Genomic DNA, 22,244 nt, shown 5'->3' with positions numbered 1-22,244 from the left:
CTCCGTTGCGTCGGTGCTCTGGATTTGCGTAGGTATTGTACGCACGTCAGTTCACAAATAGCAGCGCTTCCCTCCAGAAATCCAATGAAGAAAACCCCATGTCCATAAAAGAGCACATGACGTCAGAGATCTTGGAGCTTCCAGGCTCGGCATTGAACCAATATCTATACTTTTCAGTGAAGTTTTAAGTTTAATGGCTTCTTTGAAGTGGGAATCACTCCTGCGCTGACTTGGTGTTGAAAAACTGACCACTTTGGGGGACAGCGGTGTGCCTAGTGCCCCTACAACGCCTGACCCACATCGTACCGGGACACAAGGATATATCGACTCGATCGCGACCCAGCGCTATGCTGACGCAATACACTCCCACTTGGACTCAAGGAAATTTTCACACATGATTTTCACACAAGGTAACTTTCCGCATGTCTCACGGCTCTCATCTTTCGACGATCTGTTCTAACGAATGTATTAAGTCGATTTTGTTCTTGACCACATCTCGGGAGATAACTATAATTACTTACTAGCATTTTACAACTGTGCCGAAATGTGTAGTATAGAGTTCAACGTGCTATATCAGAAATGAATGTGAAGGCCATGTGTCTCACACCTAATCTGATTGGTTGCCTTCTTGGAGGCTCGGCGAATGATAACCAATAGCATCGCGTGTAACTTAACTATCAGTTCTAAATGACCCGGTTCAGTTTTAGCCTTTCGCCGGTGTTGCAATGCAGGTAAGTGTAAGAGCCCGTTGATTTACATCAGACGTACACTTCGACTGTTCCATATAACACACATACTTGCGCCGGGGTACATTGTGAGGTGGACGTCACTCATGTGTACCTAATGTTTCGTTGCACATTACGAAAATCGGGATGATAGATTGCGGCCTGTCATAGGAGCATAGCGTGTTATCACTTGGAGCTGGAATATATATTCCGTGGATGGATCGAATAAGTTATCTTCTTAGAATAAGAAGTGTGTGATGTGCTCCAGGAGTACAAACTGTACTCGATTTTCGTACTTGGCTCTTAACTTTCACTTGAAGATATCCTGACAGTGTCACGATATATTTGTGCATATTACAAGTCTGCCACGGTGATGGAAAGTGGATAAACGTCACGGATCTAACACATGTCAGCTGACAGATGAGCATAATCTGCGATATTCAGATCTTATCATTCAACTAAAGGCCTTCGGAATTTGTACTTGCTTTTAGTTTGATCTCTTCGTAGTTTCATACAGATTGTTCGACATTTAACAGACTATTCCGGTCTTGAAGACAAATGTAACAAAGTCTGTCGCTTGTGATACTAAGGGAGATAACCCATGCTGTACTACTGTCAGGTGGAAAGTCAGTTGACAGGTGGTAGATTTGGTAGCAGATCAGTCTTTGGTAGCGTTAGCTGTCAACTTGAAGTCACTCAAAGAGGATGGACACAGTTTTGACAGTCTGTCAGGTAGATAGCCATTTTTTACTGTTTCATAACTGCTCATAATTTATGCCTATGATAAATCAATAAGGTACCCTGGACTCGTTTGTAACCTGTAAAAACGTTCTTTTAACAATATTTTTCATACATCAGATTAGTTTTACTAATTCCATGAACATATCTTTAAGGAATACTTACATTTTAAGAAAATAGTCATTTTACTCTCTGAGAAGAGATTTGAGAATCATCCTTTATTCTGTGCCTCATATGTTTACTTCAGTGAAAAGATCACCCTGGATGATTTCTTTTAAAAACCTTATCAAAAGTACTATGAGCTAGCCATGCATAACTGATCAAACATAAAATCAATGTTTTAAGTTCTTGATTACCAAATACATTTGCACCACATTAGGAAACTGCAACTTGCACATACAAAATTAAGAACTATACATAGAGCACATTTGTATGACTTCTTGCCAACATAAAATGATGTTTTGATGTGATCACTTAAGATGCTAAGTAAGCATGGTAAGGTAGTGAGACTGTAACAGCAAGCTGTGCAATACAGGGTTTGAAGATTTATGTTATCTAACTCTACCTTAACTGGCTTATGTTTCTAGCATGTGTGCATTGTAAACCTCTTTCCTTGTGTGCCTTCTTCAGGTACTGTGTACCTATGCTTTCTGTATTGCATAGTCTATTATTTGTTGACAGTGATATTGTGTGACATATATTATGAATGTTAGAATAAGTGTTTGAATTAGCTTTGTTTATAATTGCAGCAAAGTACAAAGCATTTATTGAGATGTGTTTCGGTTAATCTAAGCTAAGGTCATTTCCATGCTGGTGTGTTTGAAAATATTTGAACAATACTGCAGTCTGCAGCCACTCACCGACTTGAGATCGCATGAATTAACCAACACCTTTGACTGACTGCTTGTTGATATCTTATATAACATGTCTCAACATCACAAGATCAATGATTTGATGTTGCCTCACATTGGCTCCCTGCTCTCATTTTAGACTTGAAACTGGATTGTGAAGAACACTTCTTTGTTTCTTTCAAATGAAATGGAAGATGAAACTTGTGGCATATCAAGACAGAAAGTTGGTCCATGTCATATACAAACTTGTCTCAACACTGCTTGAAAATTGAACATTTAAGGAAATTCCCCTTTCCTAGGTTGGCATCTAGTTATTGGATACCTAAACCTATAAGGATATTATTGACTTCCACTATGTAACATGGCATCAGACATAAGGCAACACCCAGAGCTAATACTTTAATCATCAATACATAAAGGTAGTTTCCAGCTAGTTGCAAAGTAGTGTTCAACCGCTATTTGTTATCACAGTAATAATAGTCATGTAGTGAAAAGCCTCATGGTTGCATGCTGTTCTTGACAAACCATACACAGGGTCTGTCATTCTATTTGTGGGTATTGATCAAGATGTATTCTATGTGTATGGTACTCTATTTCTCCACTATGTACCATTGTTGGGTTGCCAGGGAAGAGGGGTATTGTTGGGGTTAGCCCAAGGGTCATCCAGCAGTTGGCCTGGTATGGCCTGGGTTATCAGCTGACTGCTATACTTTTGCACACAGCTCCAGGCTGGGCAATGGTACATACAGTCTGTCACAATCCTGTATCGTTGTATCAGCTGACTTGCAGATCTTGAGCCATATCTGAGACTTAATAGCTCCTCAGCCACACCACCTCCAGTGATGTGTGTATTAGGATGTTAGGTAACCAGTTTTGTGGAGCTTTGAAGTGCAATTAATGCCTTTTAATGATCACAATCTCCAATGAAGAATTTATGACTGGTGGTTCTGTTTGTGTGCTCACCAATTATGTAATTGTTAAGTTGGTGCAAAGAGAATTAATCTTTCTATTTCACCTGATATCTATTCCTGATCTTGTTGATTACATGTTTATTGTCATGTTTTGTTGTTCTTGGATTGGTTTATTCAAGGTTATGTTTGTCATCCAAAGTCAATGAAAGTATAATGATCCCATATAATTGTTTGTTAGGTTTAAGAATCCATTTAAATTATTCAGATTCAATATAATATTTGTTATGTCCATCAGACATTGCATGTTCAAGGGAGTATGGTTTGATTTGTTTTCACAAACCTACCCACAGTAGTGTCAGTTTGGTTAAAGAGGTTCAGATCTAATTATATTCATCCATTTTTTATAAGGGGTTTAGGGGTGGTGGGGTAGCCTAGTGGTTAAAGTGTTTACTCATATTGCAGAAGGTCCGTGTTCAATTCCCCACATGGGTACAATGTATGAAGTGGCGTAAAACCACACTCACTTTCTCGCTTAGGATGACTTACATGAGTAAGCATATAGAATGTATGATACACAAACAGTCTGTGCCCAAACCGTTTGAGTCTGTAAGAATGTTCTTATCACTGGACGTCATTTACAAAAGATTTAAGTGTTAATTTATGGACTGTTATTTTCTTTGCCACTGTTCGAAATTAAGCATGTGAGTCGAGGGGTCCTTATTCTAAAACACTAATGCAAATAGACATTAAGAAATATCAAGATAGATTCAGATATTATGGGAACAAACCTGAAGGACCCCAGGAAACCCCCTTAGTTCCAAAGACTGTAGGCTTGGTTGACTGTAAGAAATTTTAGTGGATCCAGATTTGGGACAAATGGCAAAAATCGTAAGTGGCACAATTAATGTTTATATGGTTGATAAGCAATAGTAAAAGAACTATATGGCATCAGAAGTTCATTAGACCATTCAGCCACAAGCTTCAGATCGGTGTTAATACTTTTACTAGTCAGGTGAAAATCACCTCTGAAAACTGTGGTCCACGTATCAGAAATAGCGAGTCAGGGGGCCTACTGCCCAATTGATTTTTTCAGGGGTCAGTGACCTGAAACACTTCATGTATAATATAATTCTCTTTCTAAAAGTTGGTTTGTGAACATGTGAGTGTAAGTTTATGTTTATTAGATGACTTGGATTTGTTCTGCTTGCAACAAGTTGCTGAGGAAGCGATTTGCACAATTCACTCATTGTGAGGATTTATTTGTGAAGTGTCCCACAGATAGCAGTCATTTATCAGCCCAGCTGAGTATGTTAAGTGAGTCATGTGAAATCCACACTACTGTGGCTGGTAGTGTCCGGTATTCCTGAGATGAGATTACCTATTTAACACATGGGCTACCTGTGTCACCATGGTCAGACACCAGTGTCTTTGACGGCTAAAACAAGAAATCATATTTATGATTCATAATAGCTTTCACAAATTTTGAAAAGGACTTTTGAATTTTATAGACTAATGTGTTATTTCTTTTCCTTTATAACTAAATACAACTCCATATTTGCTCTGTGAGCTGTCTGCTAGTACTAGTCGGGATGTGGACTTTCATATTTGTCATTCTATAATACCTTCTGTTGTTTTTTTAAAGAATATTTTTTGCCTATATTTGTGATGATTCTTTAACATGGTAAATTTGGTAATATACTGAAATGTGAAAACTAGATTATGTATGAATCAACATGTATAATCCTGTATCTCCTGCTTGGTATGTTTAGGTTGAAAAAAATGCCTTCTTTCTCTTTATTTGCAAAAATCTGGGGGCTCCTCCCCACTGAAAAGAAAATGGCCTGTACCTGGTACAGATGATTATTTCCAAACGCTTCAACAGAGGTTAATGATGCTCTGCCCCTACCTGTACAGACAAGCAACAGAAGCAGAGCTTACACACATGTTACTCTCTGTCTCTATCCTTTAGCCTGTGGCAAAACAATCCAGTGCACCGGTAAAATTAGCTCAACATTTCCTTCTTCAATCATGTTCATAAATCAAGACAGTTTTTCTGTCAAGAATGATTGGCTTAAAGCCAGTGTAAAGGTCCTGTGTTAACTTGCCACTTTCACTGCACTTTGTTTGGCAGGGCTTGGCTGTAGTGGAAATTTCCAGTGTGATAATTTCGTTCATTTGTTGAAGATTTTTGTTGTTGTCCATTCATATGTCTCTAAAATGGTTACAAGTAAGTATCTTATTATGAAGTATGTAATTTCAGCAGGAAGGTGAATATTAACCCACATGATGTAATAATATCTGTGGACAGTAAATATTTCCTGTGTTGTGTAAACAACTTTAGTAATTAAGGGAATAACAAGCAAGTGGTAAGCCTGTGGCAAGGGTAGGAATTAAGGAAGTTAAACAGGCTCAGTAGAATTGCTTGAGACAAATGTAACCGATCTGAAACCCTTAGTCTGTCTTTTGATAACACATTTATATAACACCTTGAAATGCTTGAGATTCCGTTTAGCCGTAAAGCTTAACATCAAGCACACTGGCCTAGGTGGCACTGATGCTTGGTTAAATGGTTAAAATACATGGTTCTGAACCGTTAGTAATTAGTCATGCTGCTTTAAGTCAAGTGTGCAAATTCCAAATCATCAAAATACTTCTCAAACTGTTATTACCTACTTCATGTACTTCAAGCAGTTTGTTGGGTACATATTCGTATGTTATGATCATTTTCATGTATTCAACTGTCAGACTTCTTCATTCTGAGTGTGTAGGACTACGGTATTAGAGCACCAGGCATCCATACTAAGACTCCTGCTTGATATTAGTCAATCTGTGGTGATGCAACAGACATGCACAGTGAGTCCCACAAGCTTAGGCAATATTTGTTTTGCTGTGAAGGAGAGAAACAGTGTATGGATTGACCCTGCACTCAGATCAGGATGTGTGACAAAATGTGGAGCCTATCCCAGGGGTGATATTAGCACTTCTCCAGACGCTATCTACCTTTGCTAAGAGTATTCTTTGGGAAAGTGGAAATGTTTGTGTGTTTTTTAATCAGTTGCCTATTGGTATTATGGTGCTGTAAACAGCATTTTCTCTGTACTTTATTTGACACGTAACACATATAAACTTTGTTTATCATGATAAACTATTTTGGGCATAAAGTATTAGTAATAAAATTTCTTGTTTTGAAATGACTTAACAGAAGAATACAATATACAGAATACAAAATCACATCTTGCTGTCAAATGTTATTGTTGTTTTAGGATAAGTATAAGTATGATTATAAATACATGACCAGAAGGAATAATTATGTATTGCAACTGTTGATTAGTACTAGTTTGTTGACAAATCTTTTTTGCACATAATTGAGTTACAGTATTAGACGTAATAAGCGCCCAGGGCGCTCTCAAAATTAGAAATAGGCGTCTCTTATTAGAATATCATTTTTTGGTGAAAGATAAATTTCGTGGTTTATGCTGACGGTCTGAACTGTTTATATACGACAGATATATTTTTCCAGAATTTAATTGCCCATGATTAAGGGTGCATATAACACACGAGTGTGTATTATACGCGAATAAATAAGTCTTGTGTACATTGATCAAACGGAAGGGATGCTAATTGGGTTTGTTCACTTGCCATATATTAGCAAATATCGCCGTGGGCGCTTATTAGAGCGGGGCGCTTATTACGTCAAATACGGTAATTGAGAATTAACAAGTGTATCATATACATTATTTACTTATTGCAATGCATCGAGGAATCGTCTCAGCATTAACCCCCGCTCAGCTTCCATGGTTCAGGATGCTGATCATATTTTAAGCCAAAACAGAGAGATTTGTAATGTCTGAAATTATTGATTTTTTAATAATGATTAAGAAGAATATCCTGTTAAAATTGACATGAATGTGGAAACATCAAAGGGTAAGTTTGGTCCAGCAAACTTCCTCCATGCTTCTGATTGTTTCCATGTTATCTCGTTACTCTCTCAGTTCCACTGATGGGCGTCAGACCTGAAGCACATTCTTGCTGCCCGGACTGCAGAGATGTGCTGGAATTGCTAAAAGCAACATCAAGTCCTCAATCACCCACTTATTGTCTTGTAATAAACGATTTTTGTAGAGTCAGGGAGTAAAATATAGGTTCAGTGGTCAATGTGAATTGTGTTATTTCAGGAAGCCATGTGATTACCCAAGGCAGTTCTAAGTTGGTATCCGTGTTTCGTTTCATAACTCATTGTTAAGTTACATCTGAAATGATGAAACAGATGGGAGTCCCTATACAAGCACGCTGTCAGAGATTACATTGCACACTTGTTGAGATATGTGCCGTATTCCAGAAGGGCATTTGATTTCTAATACTATCAGACCAATTTTGTGAAAATATTGATGCCTAACAACAAAACTGTTCTATCGATTGCTACCTTAATAAATTGCTTGACAGCTGATTTGCGTCAAGTCTTCCCACTTTTTAGTCAATTTGTATCGATGATATGTGGTCGGTCTGATAATCCCCCATCCCAAGGTGCATTGATTGATTAGCGGCTGTGCATGTATGGCCATGTAGGGCAGCTCGGCTTCCATCGCCATGTGAGTGAAGCTTTGCCACATGGCAGCCCAGCACCCTTCCCACCCACTCCTGTTATCAGCAGCTGGTTGGCTACCCCACCCACGTCCCACACTCAGGTCAAGTCTCTTGCCCACTCCTTCATTGATTACCCTGTGAAGCTGATCATTATGACTTTTAGCTCAGTGATCATGAATTATATGATGCGGATAATGGCTGTGTGAAGACACTTTTTGTATTATTGATATTGTTTCACTTTTCAGATTGTATATGATTTTGTTTTGGGGATTTGGTGGCTGGAAGACGTATTGTTGAGGATTACATGACTGTGTATGATTCAGTTATGGGGATTGGGTGGCTGTGTATGATGTAGTGTTAGTGATTCGGATGCTGTGTATGATGTTATGTTGGGGATTAGGTGGCTGTGTATGATGTAGTGTTGGGGATTCGGGGGCTGTGTATGATGTTATGTTGGGGATTGGGTGGCTGTGTATGATATAGTGTTGGGGATTCGGGTGCTGTGTATGATGTAGTGTTGGGGATTCCGGTGCTGTGTATGATGTAATGTTGGGGATTGGGTGGCTGTGTATGATGTAGTGTTGGGGATTCCGGTGCTGTGTATGATGTAATGTTGGGGATTGGGTGGCTGTGTATGATGTCGTGTTAGGGAATCGGGTGCTGTGTATGATGTAATATTGGGGATTGGGTGGCTGTGTATGATGTAGTGTTGGGGATTCCGGTGCTGTGTATGATGTAATGTTGGGGATTGGATGGCTGTGTATGATGTCGTGTTAGGGAATCGGGTGCTGTGTATGATGTAATATTGGGGATTGGGTGGCTGTGTATGATGTAGTGTTGGGGATTCCGGTGCTGTGTATGATGTAATGTTGGGGATTGGGTGGCTGTGTATGATGTCGTGTTAGGGAATCGGGTGCTGTGTATGATGTAATATTGGGGATTGGGTGGCTGTGTATGATGTAGTGTTGGGGATTCCGGTGCTGTGTATGATGTAATGTTGGGGATTGGATGGCTGTGTATGATGTCGTGTTAGGGAATCGGGTGCTGTGTATGATGTAATATTGGGGATTGGGTGGCTGTGTATGATGTAGTTTTGGGGATTGGGTTGCTGTGTATGATGTAATGTTGGGGATTGGATGGCTGTGTATGATGTCGTGTCAGGGAATCGGGTGCTGTGTATGATGTAATATTGGGGATTGGGTGGCTGTGTATGATGTAGTGTTGGGGATTCGGGGGCTGTCTATGATGTAGTTTTGGGGATTGGGTTGCTGTGTATGATGTAGTGTTGGGGATTGGGTGGCTGTGTATGATGTAGTGTTGGGGATTTGATGGCTGTGTATGATTTAGTGTTGGGGATTGGGTGGATGTATATGATTTGGTGTTGGGGTTAAGGTGGCTGTGTATGATTTGGTGTTGGGGTTTAGGTGGCTGTGTATGATTTGATGTTGGGGATTGGGTGTCTGTGTATGATGTAGTGTTGGGAATTGGGTGGCTGTGTATGATGTAGTGTTGGGAATTGGGTTGCTTTGTATGATGTAGTGTTGGGGATTGGGTGGCTTTGTATAATGTAGTGTTGGGAATTGGTGGGCTGTGTATGATTTGGTGTTGGGGTTTAGGTGGCTTTGGATGATTTGATGTTGGGGATTGGGTGGCTGTGTATGATGTAGTGTTTGGGATTGGGTGGCTGTGTATGATGTAGTGTTGGGGATTGGAGGGCTTTCTATGATGTAGTGATGGGGATTGGGTGGCTGTGTATGATGTAGTGTTGGGAATTGGTTCGCTGTTTATGATTTGGTGTTGGTGATTGGGTGGCTTTGTATGATTTGGTGTTGGGGATTGGGTGGCTGTGTATGATTTGGTGTTGGGGTTTAGGTGGCTGTGTATGATGTAGTGTTTGGGATTGGGTGGCTGTGTATGATGTAGTGTTGGGGTTAAGGTGGCTGTGTATGATTTGGTGTTGGGGTTTAGGTGGCGTTGGATGATTTGATGTTGGGGATTGGGTGGCTGTGTATGATGTAGTGTTTGGGATTGGGTGGCTGTGTATGATGTAGTGTTGGGGATTGGAGGGCTTTCTATGATGTAGTGATGGGGATTGGGTGGCTGTGTATGATGTAGTGTTGGGAATTGGTTCGCTGTTTATGATTTGGTGTTGGTGATTGGGTGGCTTTGTATGATTTGGTGTTGGGGATTGGGTGGCTGTGTATGATTTGGTGTTGGGGTTTAGGTGGCTGTTTATGATGTAGTGTTTGGGATTGGGTGGCTGTGTATGATGTAGTGTTTGGGATTTGGTGGCTGTGTATGATGTAGTGTTGGGGACTGGAGGGCTTTGTATGATGTGATGTTGGGGATTGGAGGGCTTTCTATGATGTAGTGATGGGGATTGGGTGGCTGTGTATGATGTAGTGTTGGGAATTGGTTCGCTGTTTATGATTTGGTGTTGGTGATTGGGTGGCTTTGTATGATTTGGTGTTGGGTTTTAGGTGGCTGTGTATGATTTAGTGTAGGAGATTGGGTGGCTGTGTATGATTTAGTGTTGGGGATTGGGTGGCTGTGTATGATTTGGTGTTGGGGTTTAGGTGGATGTGTATGATGTGGTGTTGGGGATTGGGTGGCTGTGTATGATGTAGTGTTTGGGATTGGGTGGCTGTGTATGATGTAGTGTTGGGGATTGGGTGGCTGTGTTGGGAATTGGGTGGCTGTGTATGATGTAGTGTTAGGGATTGGGTGCCAGTGTATTATTTGGTGCTAGGGATTGGTTCATCTGATAGTTGTACCAACGAGTAGTACGCTCCCCAAACTTCTAATTCCTTAAGACAACACATCATTGTTTCATTCTTCTTATTCATGATTATATAGTCATGTGGCAAAACCTTTCGTTTCGGAGTTATACAATCACCAGAGATCATGGTCTCATTAACTTTATGTTGAGCTTCAAAACTGGTAATAGTAATCTTATCATTGATAATTTTAATATATTTAATTTGATAAGCGACAGTTCTTAGATAATTATCACCGACATTATTTTTTTGGTCTGAAACTGTTCTTTATTTAAGCATTTTGGTGAGGTCATGAGTTAAGGATTTGATATGTGCAGCATATTCCTGACACGTGTTAGTGTCATGAGAATATATGACAATATATGTGTACTACAGATGATTAATGGCTGAGTTGGGTTAGTCTATTTGTGTCAGCTTATGATGACTTATTGTTGGTCTCGTTGCACAGAGAGTAAGGCTAGCCTGTGCCTGGTACTACTGTATTGGTGCTAACATTTTCAAAGTACTGGTGGAATGATGACAACCATTAGATTTGCTAGCTGTCTTACATAAAGATAAATCCCCCCACACCTTCCCCCAGAGAAACATTTGTTATTGGGATCATTGTTTTACTGTGAGTATTTGTCAGTAAAGAAGAAAGCCAGAAATTAACAGTTTGAACTAAACAAAAATAAAATTGGCAAAGTGATATTCACAAGGACCTGCTTTGCTGACTAGGGATGCAAATTGGAGCTAGCTGGATAGTCCGAGTCTGTAATCTGAAAACCAGTAGAATTTCCGGCTTTTTGGGTGTTATTACATGTTATCACTGCTCAGGTAATTGTTTCAGGTTAAGTTACGTCCTTGCTAATGGAGCCTTTGTGTCGCGATCCAGACTGCTCCTGGTTAGCAGAATGAATTAAGTTTTCTATAATCAGCCACTATAAAGCAATCCTCCCCCTCATCCTGCTGTAGACCCATGACTTCCGCAGCTTATATTTCCAGCTATTTTGAACAAAGATGGAAACCCCCTGTCCCAGAACACCGGAATAGGAAACTGCTGTTGAAGTATGAAAACATGGTTTCAATTTCCATGATGCATCTAGACACATTTCTGTTAATAACTCTAGCAGGGTGCTGTAAGCCGCACTGTGAATACACTTTCATATCAGGCAGTCCATGCTGCTTCATCTACTCATCTACATCCTGCTATTTCTCTATTGCCTTGTCCTGGGTCCTGAATCACATACTTCCCCCCCCCCCCCCCCCCGGGTCCCTCGGTGCGCCATGCAAGGGAGTGGGGTAGGGAGGTATGTGGATGGGTGGGGGCAAGGGTTGGGAAGTGAATGGTCCTTTGGGAAACAACAGAGGCGGAACTTCTGTAACAGCGACACAGAAATTCTGAAAGTCCATTGCACGGAATGTTCAGTCAGCGTATCCTGAACCTCCAGTTTGTGTAAACAAAATACCAGTTTGGGCATAACCTAAGATAAAATCTGTCCATACAAGCCTCGTCATAGATTAGGATGCCATGTAAGGTGATGTTGCTGACTCATTAATTAAACTAGTTTGATAATCTGATGATTTGGATGTGAAACTGAAAAGACATTTCATCATATTGTGAAATACTTTATCACTTGTCTTTGAGCACATATTTGAGAAGTTTATAGCAATTGACTATGTTATTATTTAATACAAGGGTAACATATTTTTGTGTCTGAAAGTCAAGGCCTTTGTACATTTGTACATGTACATATGTACATAAATTAAAAGCCATATCTTGAGGCCCTTGGTCAGTGTTTGTCTGGTCTGGTCCCTGATCATACATAATGTAGCCTCAGAGTGTAGGGATCGGTTTTGACCTGGTCTGAATTGGGGAGCTATCTCTGTGGTCAGGTAAGGGCTATTTATGCATGCCTCTGTCTGTGAATAAAGCGCACCTGGCTGTCTCCCACAGCTTCCAACAGCTGCCAACATCTGCTGTGGCAGCCTAAATACCAAGCCCTGTATGGTAGCGAGTCGGATTTATCTGAATCACTTGAGATGGTTGTGATGAAACAATGAACCAAATGTTTTATCAGCTGAATTATGTTTTAGTCCCTGATGTAGGATGTAACTGCCATTTTGGGTTTTCTGGCTAGAGAATGTAGAACATCTTATGAGTCTTGAATTGATAATAAAGACTTGATTAGGTCTATTGCTGTGGTGTTAATGCATTCATATGTTTGACAAGGAATTGGGATTGTTTGGAGTTGGTGGGATATTCCTATTTATTATTTACATGATTCCAAGTTAACAGTGATACACTTGGGCATATGCTCAATGTCAAGGCAAACTTGTTATTTAATCAGCCACGATGTGGCAAGTGCACCCTGGTTGATGAGTTAGGTGTGCTCATCCTGATCCAGACAGTACATCCTTGTTGAGGACAACCAACCCCAGTGTCAACAGGACACTTCACAGTTGTCACCAGATCCTAGAGTGGGGAAAGCTACCTCGTAGAATAACACACACCAATGACAACAGCACACGGCACTCCCTTGTGGGAACAGAACAACAGCAAACCCTAGTGAGGACATAAATATGGCGAAGGTAACACCTTACTGAGACCTCAGTAAGGACAGCACACCCTGCTGTGACCCCAATGAGGACAGCACACCCTGCTGTGACCCCAGTGAGGACAGCACACCCTGCTGTGACCCAAGTGAGGACAGCACACCCTGCTGTGACCTCAGTGAGGACAGCAATATGACACAGGTGAAAACTTATTGTGACCCCAGTGAGGACAGCACACTCAAATGAGGACAGTATGCTCTGCTGTGACACAAGTGAGGACAGCACACCCTGCTGTGACCCCAGTGAGGACAGCACACCCAAGTGAGAACAGCACACCCTGCTGTGACTTCAGTGAGGACAGCACACCCTGCTGTGACCCAAGTAAGGACAGCACACCCTGCTGTGACTTCAGTGAGGACAGCACACCCTGCTGTGACTCAAGTGAGGACGGCACACCCTGCTGTGACTTCAGTGAGGACAGCACACCCTGCTGTGACTTCAGTGAGGACAGCACACCCTGATGTGACCTCAGTGAGGACAGCACACCCTGCTGTGACCCCAGTGAGGACAACACACCCTGCTGTGACCCCAGTGAGGACAGCACACCCTGCTGTGACTTAGTGAGGACAGCACACCCTGATGTGACCCCAGTGAGGACAGCACACCCTGCTGTGACTTCAGTGAGGACAGCACACCCTGCTGTGACCCCAGTGAGGACAGCACACCCTGCTGTGACTTAAGTGAGGACAACACATCCTGATGTGACCCAAGTGAGGACAGCACACCCTGCTGTGACTTCAGTGAGGACAGCACACCCTGCTGTGACATCAGCGAGGACAGCACACCCTGCTGTGACCTCAGTGAGGACAGCACACCGTGCTGTGACTTCAGTGAGGACAGCACACACTGCTGTGACTTCAGTGAGGACAGCACACCTTGCTGTGACTTCAGTGAGGACAGCACACCCAAGTGAGCATAGTACGCTCCAGTGAGAAGTCGTCCTATGTCAGAGCTGCACACTCCACTGAAGATGGCACACACGGATGTTTCACATGACTGTACATCCAGCCTACAGCTGCTACCAGTTATGACCCATATCTCCAATGGCTGACAGCTGGAGCGTGGCTCGCTTGTGTGTACACACAAGTACACGTACAAGTCTCATTATGTTACAATCATCACACCATTTGCTTTCACCCTGCATGCCATGTTATCAGCAAAAATAAAGAAAAGAGCATGCTGTATTTTTCAAAAGCTAATATTTGAAAGATGTTTGAGGTGAAAGTTAAAAAGTTGCATGCATTGTTGGAATCTTAGTTGAATGTCCTGAGCATGGTATACTTCATGAAAAGGCATTCTTCTTATATTGATAAAGCTCCCTGCTCTATGTACTTAAAGCAGTGGCAAGGCTAGGTAATATTAACATACACCATTAACGCTGAGTGGGGGAATAGAATATGAATAGGTGCTTTTGCTTCAATTTTATTGTTGTTTACAACAAAGTTGTTTATGCCGCTGTTATTGCTCTGCTCTGTTTAATATGAAACTCAAGTATACCCTCCCCAGAGCATTGACGTCAACACACAGATAGTTCAAGTTGTCTTTCCTGCAGTGCTTTGTCACCTGTAAAACAGCCATCTGATTTCTTTGATGTGTTTGATTGAATCATTGCACAACTCCAAACATGAATTGGTTATACACTGTATGCATTGAAAAAACACAATTACCATGACAGTTGGGAGGATGTAATGAGAGTATGCTACACAGGGAATCAGAGTGAATTACTGTCAGTGATAGTTTCAATCTTCCATGCGAGAGGTGGCAGCAGAGCTGTGGACTGGGACAGCTTTTCATTCCTCATATCCTATATATTGATTGTGCAAGCCTGGTGAAGCCAAAGTGTCCAGCAGACAGAACCATTGACTCCCGTGCTGTTGCCAACTCGGTGTCTCAAGAATCTCAGGGCACCCTTGCATCCACCTTCTCAGGTCAGGATATCTTCTAACATCTAATTCCATCACAAGCAGGTTGTGCTACAACGGATTTGATGCACCGATTTAATTCCAGCTGATATTTTTCTGTTGTCCTCGGCTGAAACATTCTGATAAATTTCTCCTTACTGTTGGATTTGTTTTGGTGACAGTGATTTAGCATTACAAGAAGTGGAGAAGGAAATGGCTGTGCAATTTGAACAGTTAATTGAGATGCAGGGGCTGTGGTGCAGCTGTCAGTGTTTGAAACAGAAAACAGAAATAATCCAGGAGTATTAGCATAGGCATATATTCAGTTTGTGGTCCTCTTGACATTGTGCATAATAAGTGGTTTTGTTGTGTGTGGCACCGACAGTAATGGATTCACAGTGTAAGGTAATGTCATCCGCTTAGTGATTGTAGACCACCAGCTGTGGTATAACATGCTGTAGTCATGGTTGTCATGGTCATGCTAGGGATGTTCAGGCGACATGACATACCACAGCATTGGTAGCATAGATGTCATGACATGTATCATATATATGTGTGTGTGCTTTTGTATGATCTATCTGTACATGATCATTTTTGTGATATTTCGCAGTCCATCCATATGTCATAAAACATGTAACTTGACTATGTTTCACATGAGTTCATTGAAATATATGAATCCTTCCAGCAGTGTTAGTGTGATCTATTTGTAGCCATGCATTAGCTGTGCTAGTTTTGTGGCATGTGGGGGATGTGTTGTTGTTATGTATTTGTGTCTGTGGATTAACTAGTCTCAGACTTGACAACCAGCATCCCATTGCAGGCAGGGAACGTTCCCCATCACCAGGTTTGTCTCAGTGTAGGTGGTTCAAGTTGTTGTCTTGCGAGAAATTAGTTCATTCAAGACTGGTATGTAGAATAATATTTACTCAGTACAAGAGTAAAAGAACACAAAGTATTTGCGTTACATGTAGAAGTGCTTAAAAGGTCCTGAGGATCTCTTTGATGCAGCGATGATGCAGTGTCAGGAACTTTTGGCTATCCTATTGCCAAGAATAAAACACAAATTTGTGATAGTGATGGTATCCATAGGACTTTGGTTTGGATGATATTTTGTAAACTTGATCAAACAATGCATTTACAAGAATATCTACTGCTAGGCATGCAATAGATTAGCTTTATGATGTAAGGTGTAGTGGGCATATATCTGCAAAGGAATCATTGTCTTGTTGAGGGAATTGTTTTCTTATGGGAGCAGTGAAGTTTGTTCCAGTTGATAAATGATACCATAGACGATAATAGCATGAATTGCTGGAATTAGTAATACTACCCCTGCTTTTAGAGTACCTGGTATATTAGTTGGAAGGAATCTTAATAGTGGCTCCCCTGGCCGAGTTCCAGTCTATCTTGTCTAGGAGTGGATAATGGTATAATTTGATAGAAAAATGTGGTAAGCACAAGCCGAGTGCACTTTTGTAATGGTATCTGTTCAATGGACCATGTGTATTGTTATGTTGTGGTGATAAGCAAAGATCATGATGATAAAACACAACCTATGGGCACCCAGCAGGGGGTTGTGCAAACAACACCAGGTTTTATATCTCTGCCAGTCTTGATATGCCAGGTAAGGGGTAATAAATACCTCGTATCACCTACCACCACTGGCTAATTAAAATTGGCCTACATCAGCTTCTTTCAGTACCATACCGGCATGGTGCCTATCATCTCTGGTCATGTTTGTGAAATATGGAGCTAGCAATCCCCCATGCTCCCTGAGGGGAACGATAGAACAGATGTGCTAGAGCTTCAGCCAAGTCTGTCAGGACAAATATTGATAAACACTATGTTGAACACTTTTTTCATCCCTCCTGCACTTACTGTTAGATCCTGATATATCCTTGAAATGGTATGCAGCCGCACGCTACTGTGGTTTCCCATTTCACCTGAGAGCGTCATGCCTACATGAGACGTCTTTCGATGATGCACACAAGTAATACGTAAATGTTGGCTAGCATACGTCACGAAACTGAGAGCATAGATGTGTATCTCCTACGTTCACTCCTGGAACACAGGCAGTGATGACACAGATTGGTTGAGTGCCAGTTTTATTATTAGCTGTGGAGTGTGAGAATGGGGAGTTCTGCTACCTGTACATATGTAAGAAGAACTGCCAGTGTTTACAGTGGCTGCTCTAGCACAGACATCAGCTTCATGGAGGCAAGGAACTTGGAGCCGGATTTTCACTGAATCTGCATTTATGCTTCATGAATAACTGTTTTTAAGACATGATGTTCATTAACATTTAGAAGTCAATGCTCATGTTAATTTCTTTATTTAATCATAAATGTTTTCTAGAAGTTTTATGATAAGCCTCTATGAGAACCATCCTTGGATCTGTTTGTTTCAAAGCCTGCTTATTCATACAATACGTAATAAAACTGAAAATTTATTCTTATTGGTCTTCAGGGCATTGATATTCAAGGCTGTGAATGTATTGTATTGTAGATCGGCTGTGATGCATCTAAATGCAGTCAGAGACTATCAGTTGTGTTTGTGCCAGGATTGCACATCTTATTGTTTTTGTTTGTTACAGGGTTCCGGGACATTAGATTTTCCACCCACTTCCCTATGGTCAAGTATGGATCTGGACTCCAGTATAAAATGTGAACCTAGCAGCCCTCTTGGATTAAGTCGATGTTCACAACCATCTCTTGATGAAAGTTTCGGACGGGATGTGTTCGGAGATTACGGCACCCATGATGACTATGGGTCTGACCGCTCCTACGGTGACAGTGGCGACAGTGGAAATATCTCGCCTTGTAGTGTGGAGAATGGCAAAATGGATTTCTGTACCAGCACTTTGTCGGTTGAGTCGGACAATGCAGATGGAACGAAGAGAATCTGCCTGGTTTGTGGTGATGTAGCATCAGGATACCACTATGGTGTGTCGTCATGTGAGGCGTGCAAAGCCTTCTTCAAACGGACAATTCAAGGTAAATGTCTCCTCACAGATTTTCTGTGGATTTAGTGAATGTATAAAGTGATAGCATATTTGTTGTATATACTTATGTGTTACGGAATGCAGCTTCTCTGTGTACATGTAACTACTGATGAAGGTAGGTTGCAGGGTGTCAGTATATATTTGTGTACAAAAGCAAGTGGAGAGTCAAATGATATTCAAGAAAATGTCCTTAACATATATCAAAATAGGTGAGTAAATTTTTTTGATGAAAGTCAAAAGGATTTGTGAATCCTAGTTTTCGAGATTAAACATTAAGGGGGTTGTCAGATTAATATATGTTGCCCAAAATCGCGGGAACTAACTCAGTTTCGAAAACCTTCATTACAAAGGCTGTGACATACCGGAAATCTTGTTCATCTATCTGAGATAAGGGCGGTACCAGCACTGTACGTCAGTACACAGCGTTGCATGCATTGCTGACATCAGCTGAACTGCACAGGGTACATACCATTGCCTTGCTGAGTGTAGTACAGTGTATTACGTCAAACATCATGTGCTGTCATCACACACAGCTTTTCTTTGTAGCCCATGACCTACATCCGGTATATATTTTTGGTTTCTATTATGTAAGACTTTCCATGCTGTATTGGCAAGAGCTCACTGCTTTGTTTCTTATGGCTATGACAAAAAATCTCTGATCCTCATTTCCAGGCAGGTATGGATCGGCTTTCAGACAGTGGCATAGACCCATGATTGAGGTGGCTGCTCATTATGAGGATAGCCACGGTTCATGTTTCCCAAATTGGGTACAAAATGTGAAGCTCATTCTATATATTGCCCACTGATATTGCTTGAATGTTGCTATGGTCGGGATTTTGCTGACAGCATGGTTTCGAACAAAACCGGCCTGTGCTTTGATTACAGGATATGTATGTGCTAGCTATCCAAGTTTCTCTGGGGTGTTGTTTGTATTGGGAAGAATGTTTGCATGGGAATCTTTGTAGGGTTTAAAGGGGGAAATGTTTGTATTGCCATTATATGTTGCTAAATCTATGTTTACTATAAATGTTGATGTAGAGTTGCAAGGTATTGAACTGAATGGTGTAGTTTCCCAAAATAGATTTTTGGTTTCTTTCCAAATGGATCTATTCTATAGATTCTTTTTGCATTTCTCATCTCTTTTTCTTGGTGTTCCTTAACTGGTGCAGAAAGTTGCTGTCAGTGTCAATCAATCTAACAATAGTAACATTGAGTGAATTTTTCACAAATTGTTTTGTTTTGCTTCCACTTATTTTGTAGTTCTGACAAGACCTGAAAGACAACAAACTCATGTTTTTTGTTGATAACATCTCTCTGTTCCCAAACATATGTTTACTGAGTGTTTTGATGTGTGTGGTGTTCCAACAACACAAAAACAACCATCCATAGGTGTTGGCAGGTGTAGAGCAGCAACAGGGGGCATGGGTGGCCCAGTTTTCTAAGCGCTGCGATTCGCTGTGCAGAGTTCTGTCCTTTGGGCATGCCAAAAACCTATGATAGTGGGATCGAATCCCGAATCGCCCCGATTATGTTTCTAGCTTTGTCAGCACCGTACCCGTGCTCATGGGTTTCACCGAAGAGGTAAACATCTGAGACCTGCATCACTTCGGGCTCTCCTCCCAGTCATTAACTGAAATACTGTTAAAAGTGGTGTTAAATTCTGCTCACTCACTCACTCACTCACTCACTCACTCACTCACTCACTCACTCACTCACTCACTCACTCACTCACTCACTCACTCACTCACTCACTCACTCACTCACTCACTCACTCACTCACTCACTCACTCACTCACTCACTCACTCACTCACTCACTCACTCACTCACTCACTCACTCACTCACTCACTCACTCACTCACTCACTCACTCACTCACTCACTCACTCACTCACTCACTCACTCACTCACTCACTCACTCACTCACTCACTCACTCACTCACTCACTCACTCACTCACTCACTCACTCACTCACTCACTCACTCACTCACTCACTCACTCACTCACTCACTCACTCACTCACTCACTACACTAGAGCAGCAACACTAGGGCCTGCTTCACCAGCAGTAGAACTATCTCATTTTAGTTTCAGTAGTCTGCATATGTCTGAATACTTTCAAATTTGCTCTTTTCTGCTGGTCATATTTAGTTAATCATTGAGAGTATGTTTGACCTATAACACTAAAATACAGGTGCCAGTTTCTGCAGAGATCGGTCACACTAAACAAGTCATGCCACAACTTGCACAGCCTCACATTGATTGAAATTGTGTTAACCACTTTATGACTTAAACAGTGGGCCTGGTTCATGAATATAAGATCAGCAAATCCATATTGCTCACATTTGATTGTGTTACTTCCTGAAGTCTGAAACTCACTACATACAGAGTTGGTCCTTTAGAGATCATCCTTACTAATATTATCCCTCAATCCAATCTTTCATTTACATTGACAGTGTCCTTGCATGGATCATATACTAGTTGATATTCTAATAGTAATTCATGTCATGTTTGTGCACAGAATGAGCAACATGACCCTTATTGTACATCAACTTATAATAACACTGATAATGTGTCAAACCCTTGTGAATTCAGGGTAAGGATAGAAGTCCACAATTTGAGTGTGTCAACCTACCCTGAAAGTGTGGATCCTTGCTCAGGATGTCAATCACAGGATTTTCTAGTCTTGTCTTGATTATTTACAGACCACCTTCATATAACTTATATATTGCTGAGTGGCGTTAAACAACAATAACAAAAGAGTTTTTCTGATAGATGAACATGGATAGGTTGAAATGGAAATATATATGTGGATTGGTATTCCTGTGTAGAATGTTCCAGTATCCCATCACAGCTGACTAAAGAGGATTGGGTGCTCAGACTCAGTGCCCAGATGATGTGGATCAGTACTTATACTTTCGTCAATGATTTGCCTGGTCCAAAGCCCCGGCCCACAAAACTATCTCAGTGCTTAGATTATCGTAAAGCTATGCTTAAATATGGGAGTTACGATCACCGATCACTTTGAGGAAAACTGGCCAAGCACAATTATATACAGTCTGTGTGATAAAGCTTGAATATTGCTGTCATTAGCGAAAAAATAGATTTTTCCTTGAACAGGCATCGTTCTGGTTGGTCTGTTTTGGAAGAAAGAATTGTACATTTGTGTGTACATTGACAATTTCTTAAACTTGGGCTTTCCACATGTTCCATGCTAGTTATGTTCAGTTACTGAGATTATTCTTTGAATTTTGATTAGTTGGTATTAAACGTCTTAATATTGGAAGTATCAGCTGTTGGTTTTATTGTCTTTTATAGATGTATAATGCTGTTTTTGTAATCTATTAAAATGCCGAACGGTTGGGTGGGTGAATAAAAATAGATTTTAATATTATCCATTTATTTATTGGTTGGATCCAGTCGGTTGATCAGTGAAAGAAACGCGGTCTAGCCATTCCTTAATCTTGCAGTGTAGCATAACCTATTTGATCACAATGTTTTTTACATCTGTATGTCATAAAATTGGAATATTCAATCAGATTGTGTTTGTTAGAAAGGACCAAAGTTCCAGGTGAATGAGTGCACTATTTAACATTGATTTATAAACAGCTCGCTCCTTTTCTAATCCCAATATAAAAGCTTAAGCCCTGGGGAGATATTGATTAATCTGGGAATTATTTACCGCATGCGTATAAACAGTATACTCGGTATAAGACTAGTACCCACAGAAATAAGTCTGCACGTTCGTTAGTGTCAAAATAGGAAGTTCAGTGAAACTGAATGTATTGATAGGATCAGGGCATTAGGAGCCAGTATAGATCCTGCTGAAGCTTCATCCCACACTGGTTTCTTAGGCTTGTTAGGTAGGCTGTCTGCATACAGTCTAGATGGACACACTTTGCAACACACCAGTGGGGTTTTCAGGTGGTTTTACATTTTACTTCTGTGCCATATGTAGCAGTTTCAAAATGTTGTCATTTGACCATCTGGAACATTTTCAAGATTTTATCATTTTTCCATCGGACGTTTTTCTACATCATTACCAATTTTGAAGGAAAAACTTATAATCATTTTGGATAACAGTCAGTGTCCTCTAACTTTTAACCATTTTGAGTTGCAGTTTTACATACAACTGTGGAATTGTCAAATCCTGTTCAATGTCCATGTGT

The 22,244-nt window shown here is 40.9% G+C and overlaps 1 protein-coding gene across 5 annotated transcripts in view; it reads left to right on the top strand.

The window, feature by feature from the left end:
* The first annotated feature begins 700 nt into the window (after nucleotides 1–700).
* Nucleotides 701–22,244, top strand: part of LOC139443350 (steroid hormone receptor ERR2-like) — a 57,198-nt gene continuing 35,654 nt past the window's right edge. For 2 of the 5 annotated variants that reach the window (XM_071224334.1, XM_071224333.1), the window contains exons 1-2: nucleotides 751–1,457; nucleotides 17,673–18,072. In XM_071224334.1, coding sequence (XP_071080435.1) covers nucleotides 1,431–1,457; nucleotides 17,673–18,072 — 427 coding nt within the window. In that variant the 5' untranslated portion in view covers nucleotides 751–1,430. The other 3 variants (XM_071224337.1, XM_071224335.1, XM_071224336.1) reach the window with 3 other exon arrangements.

The sequence above is a fragment of the Haliotis cracherodii genome, unplaced genomic scaffold (assembly GCF_022045235.1).
Source record: "Haliotis cracherodii isolate W230 unplaced genomic scaffold, xgHalCrac1.p SCAF_5, whole genome shotgun sequence".
NCBI classification, from domain to species: domain Eukaryota; kingdom Metazoa; phylum Mollusca; class Gastropoda; order Lepetellida; family Haliotidae; genus Haliotis; species Haliotis cracherodii.
The sequence above is the reverse complement of the archived record's forward strand: the minus strand, read 5'-3'. Positions and strand labels throughout refer to the sequence as shown.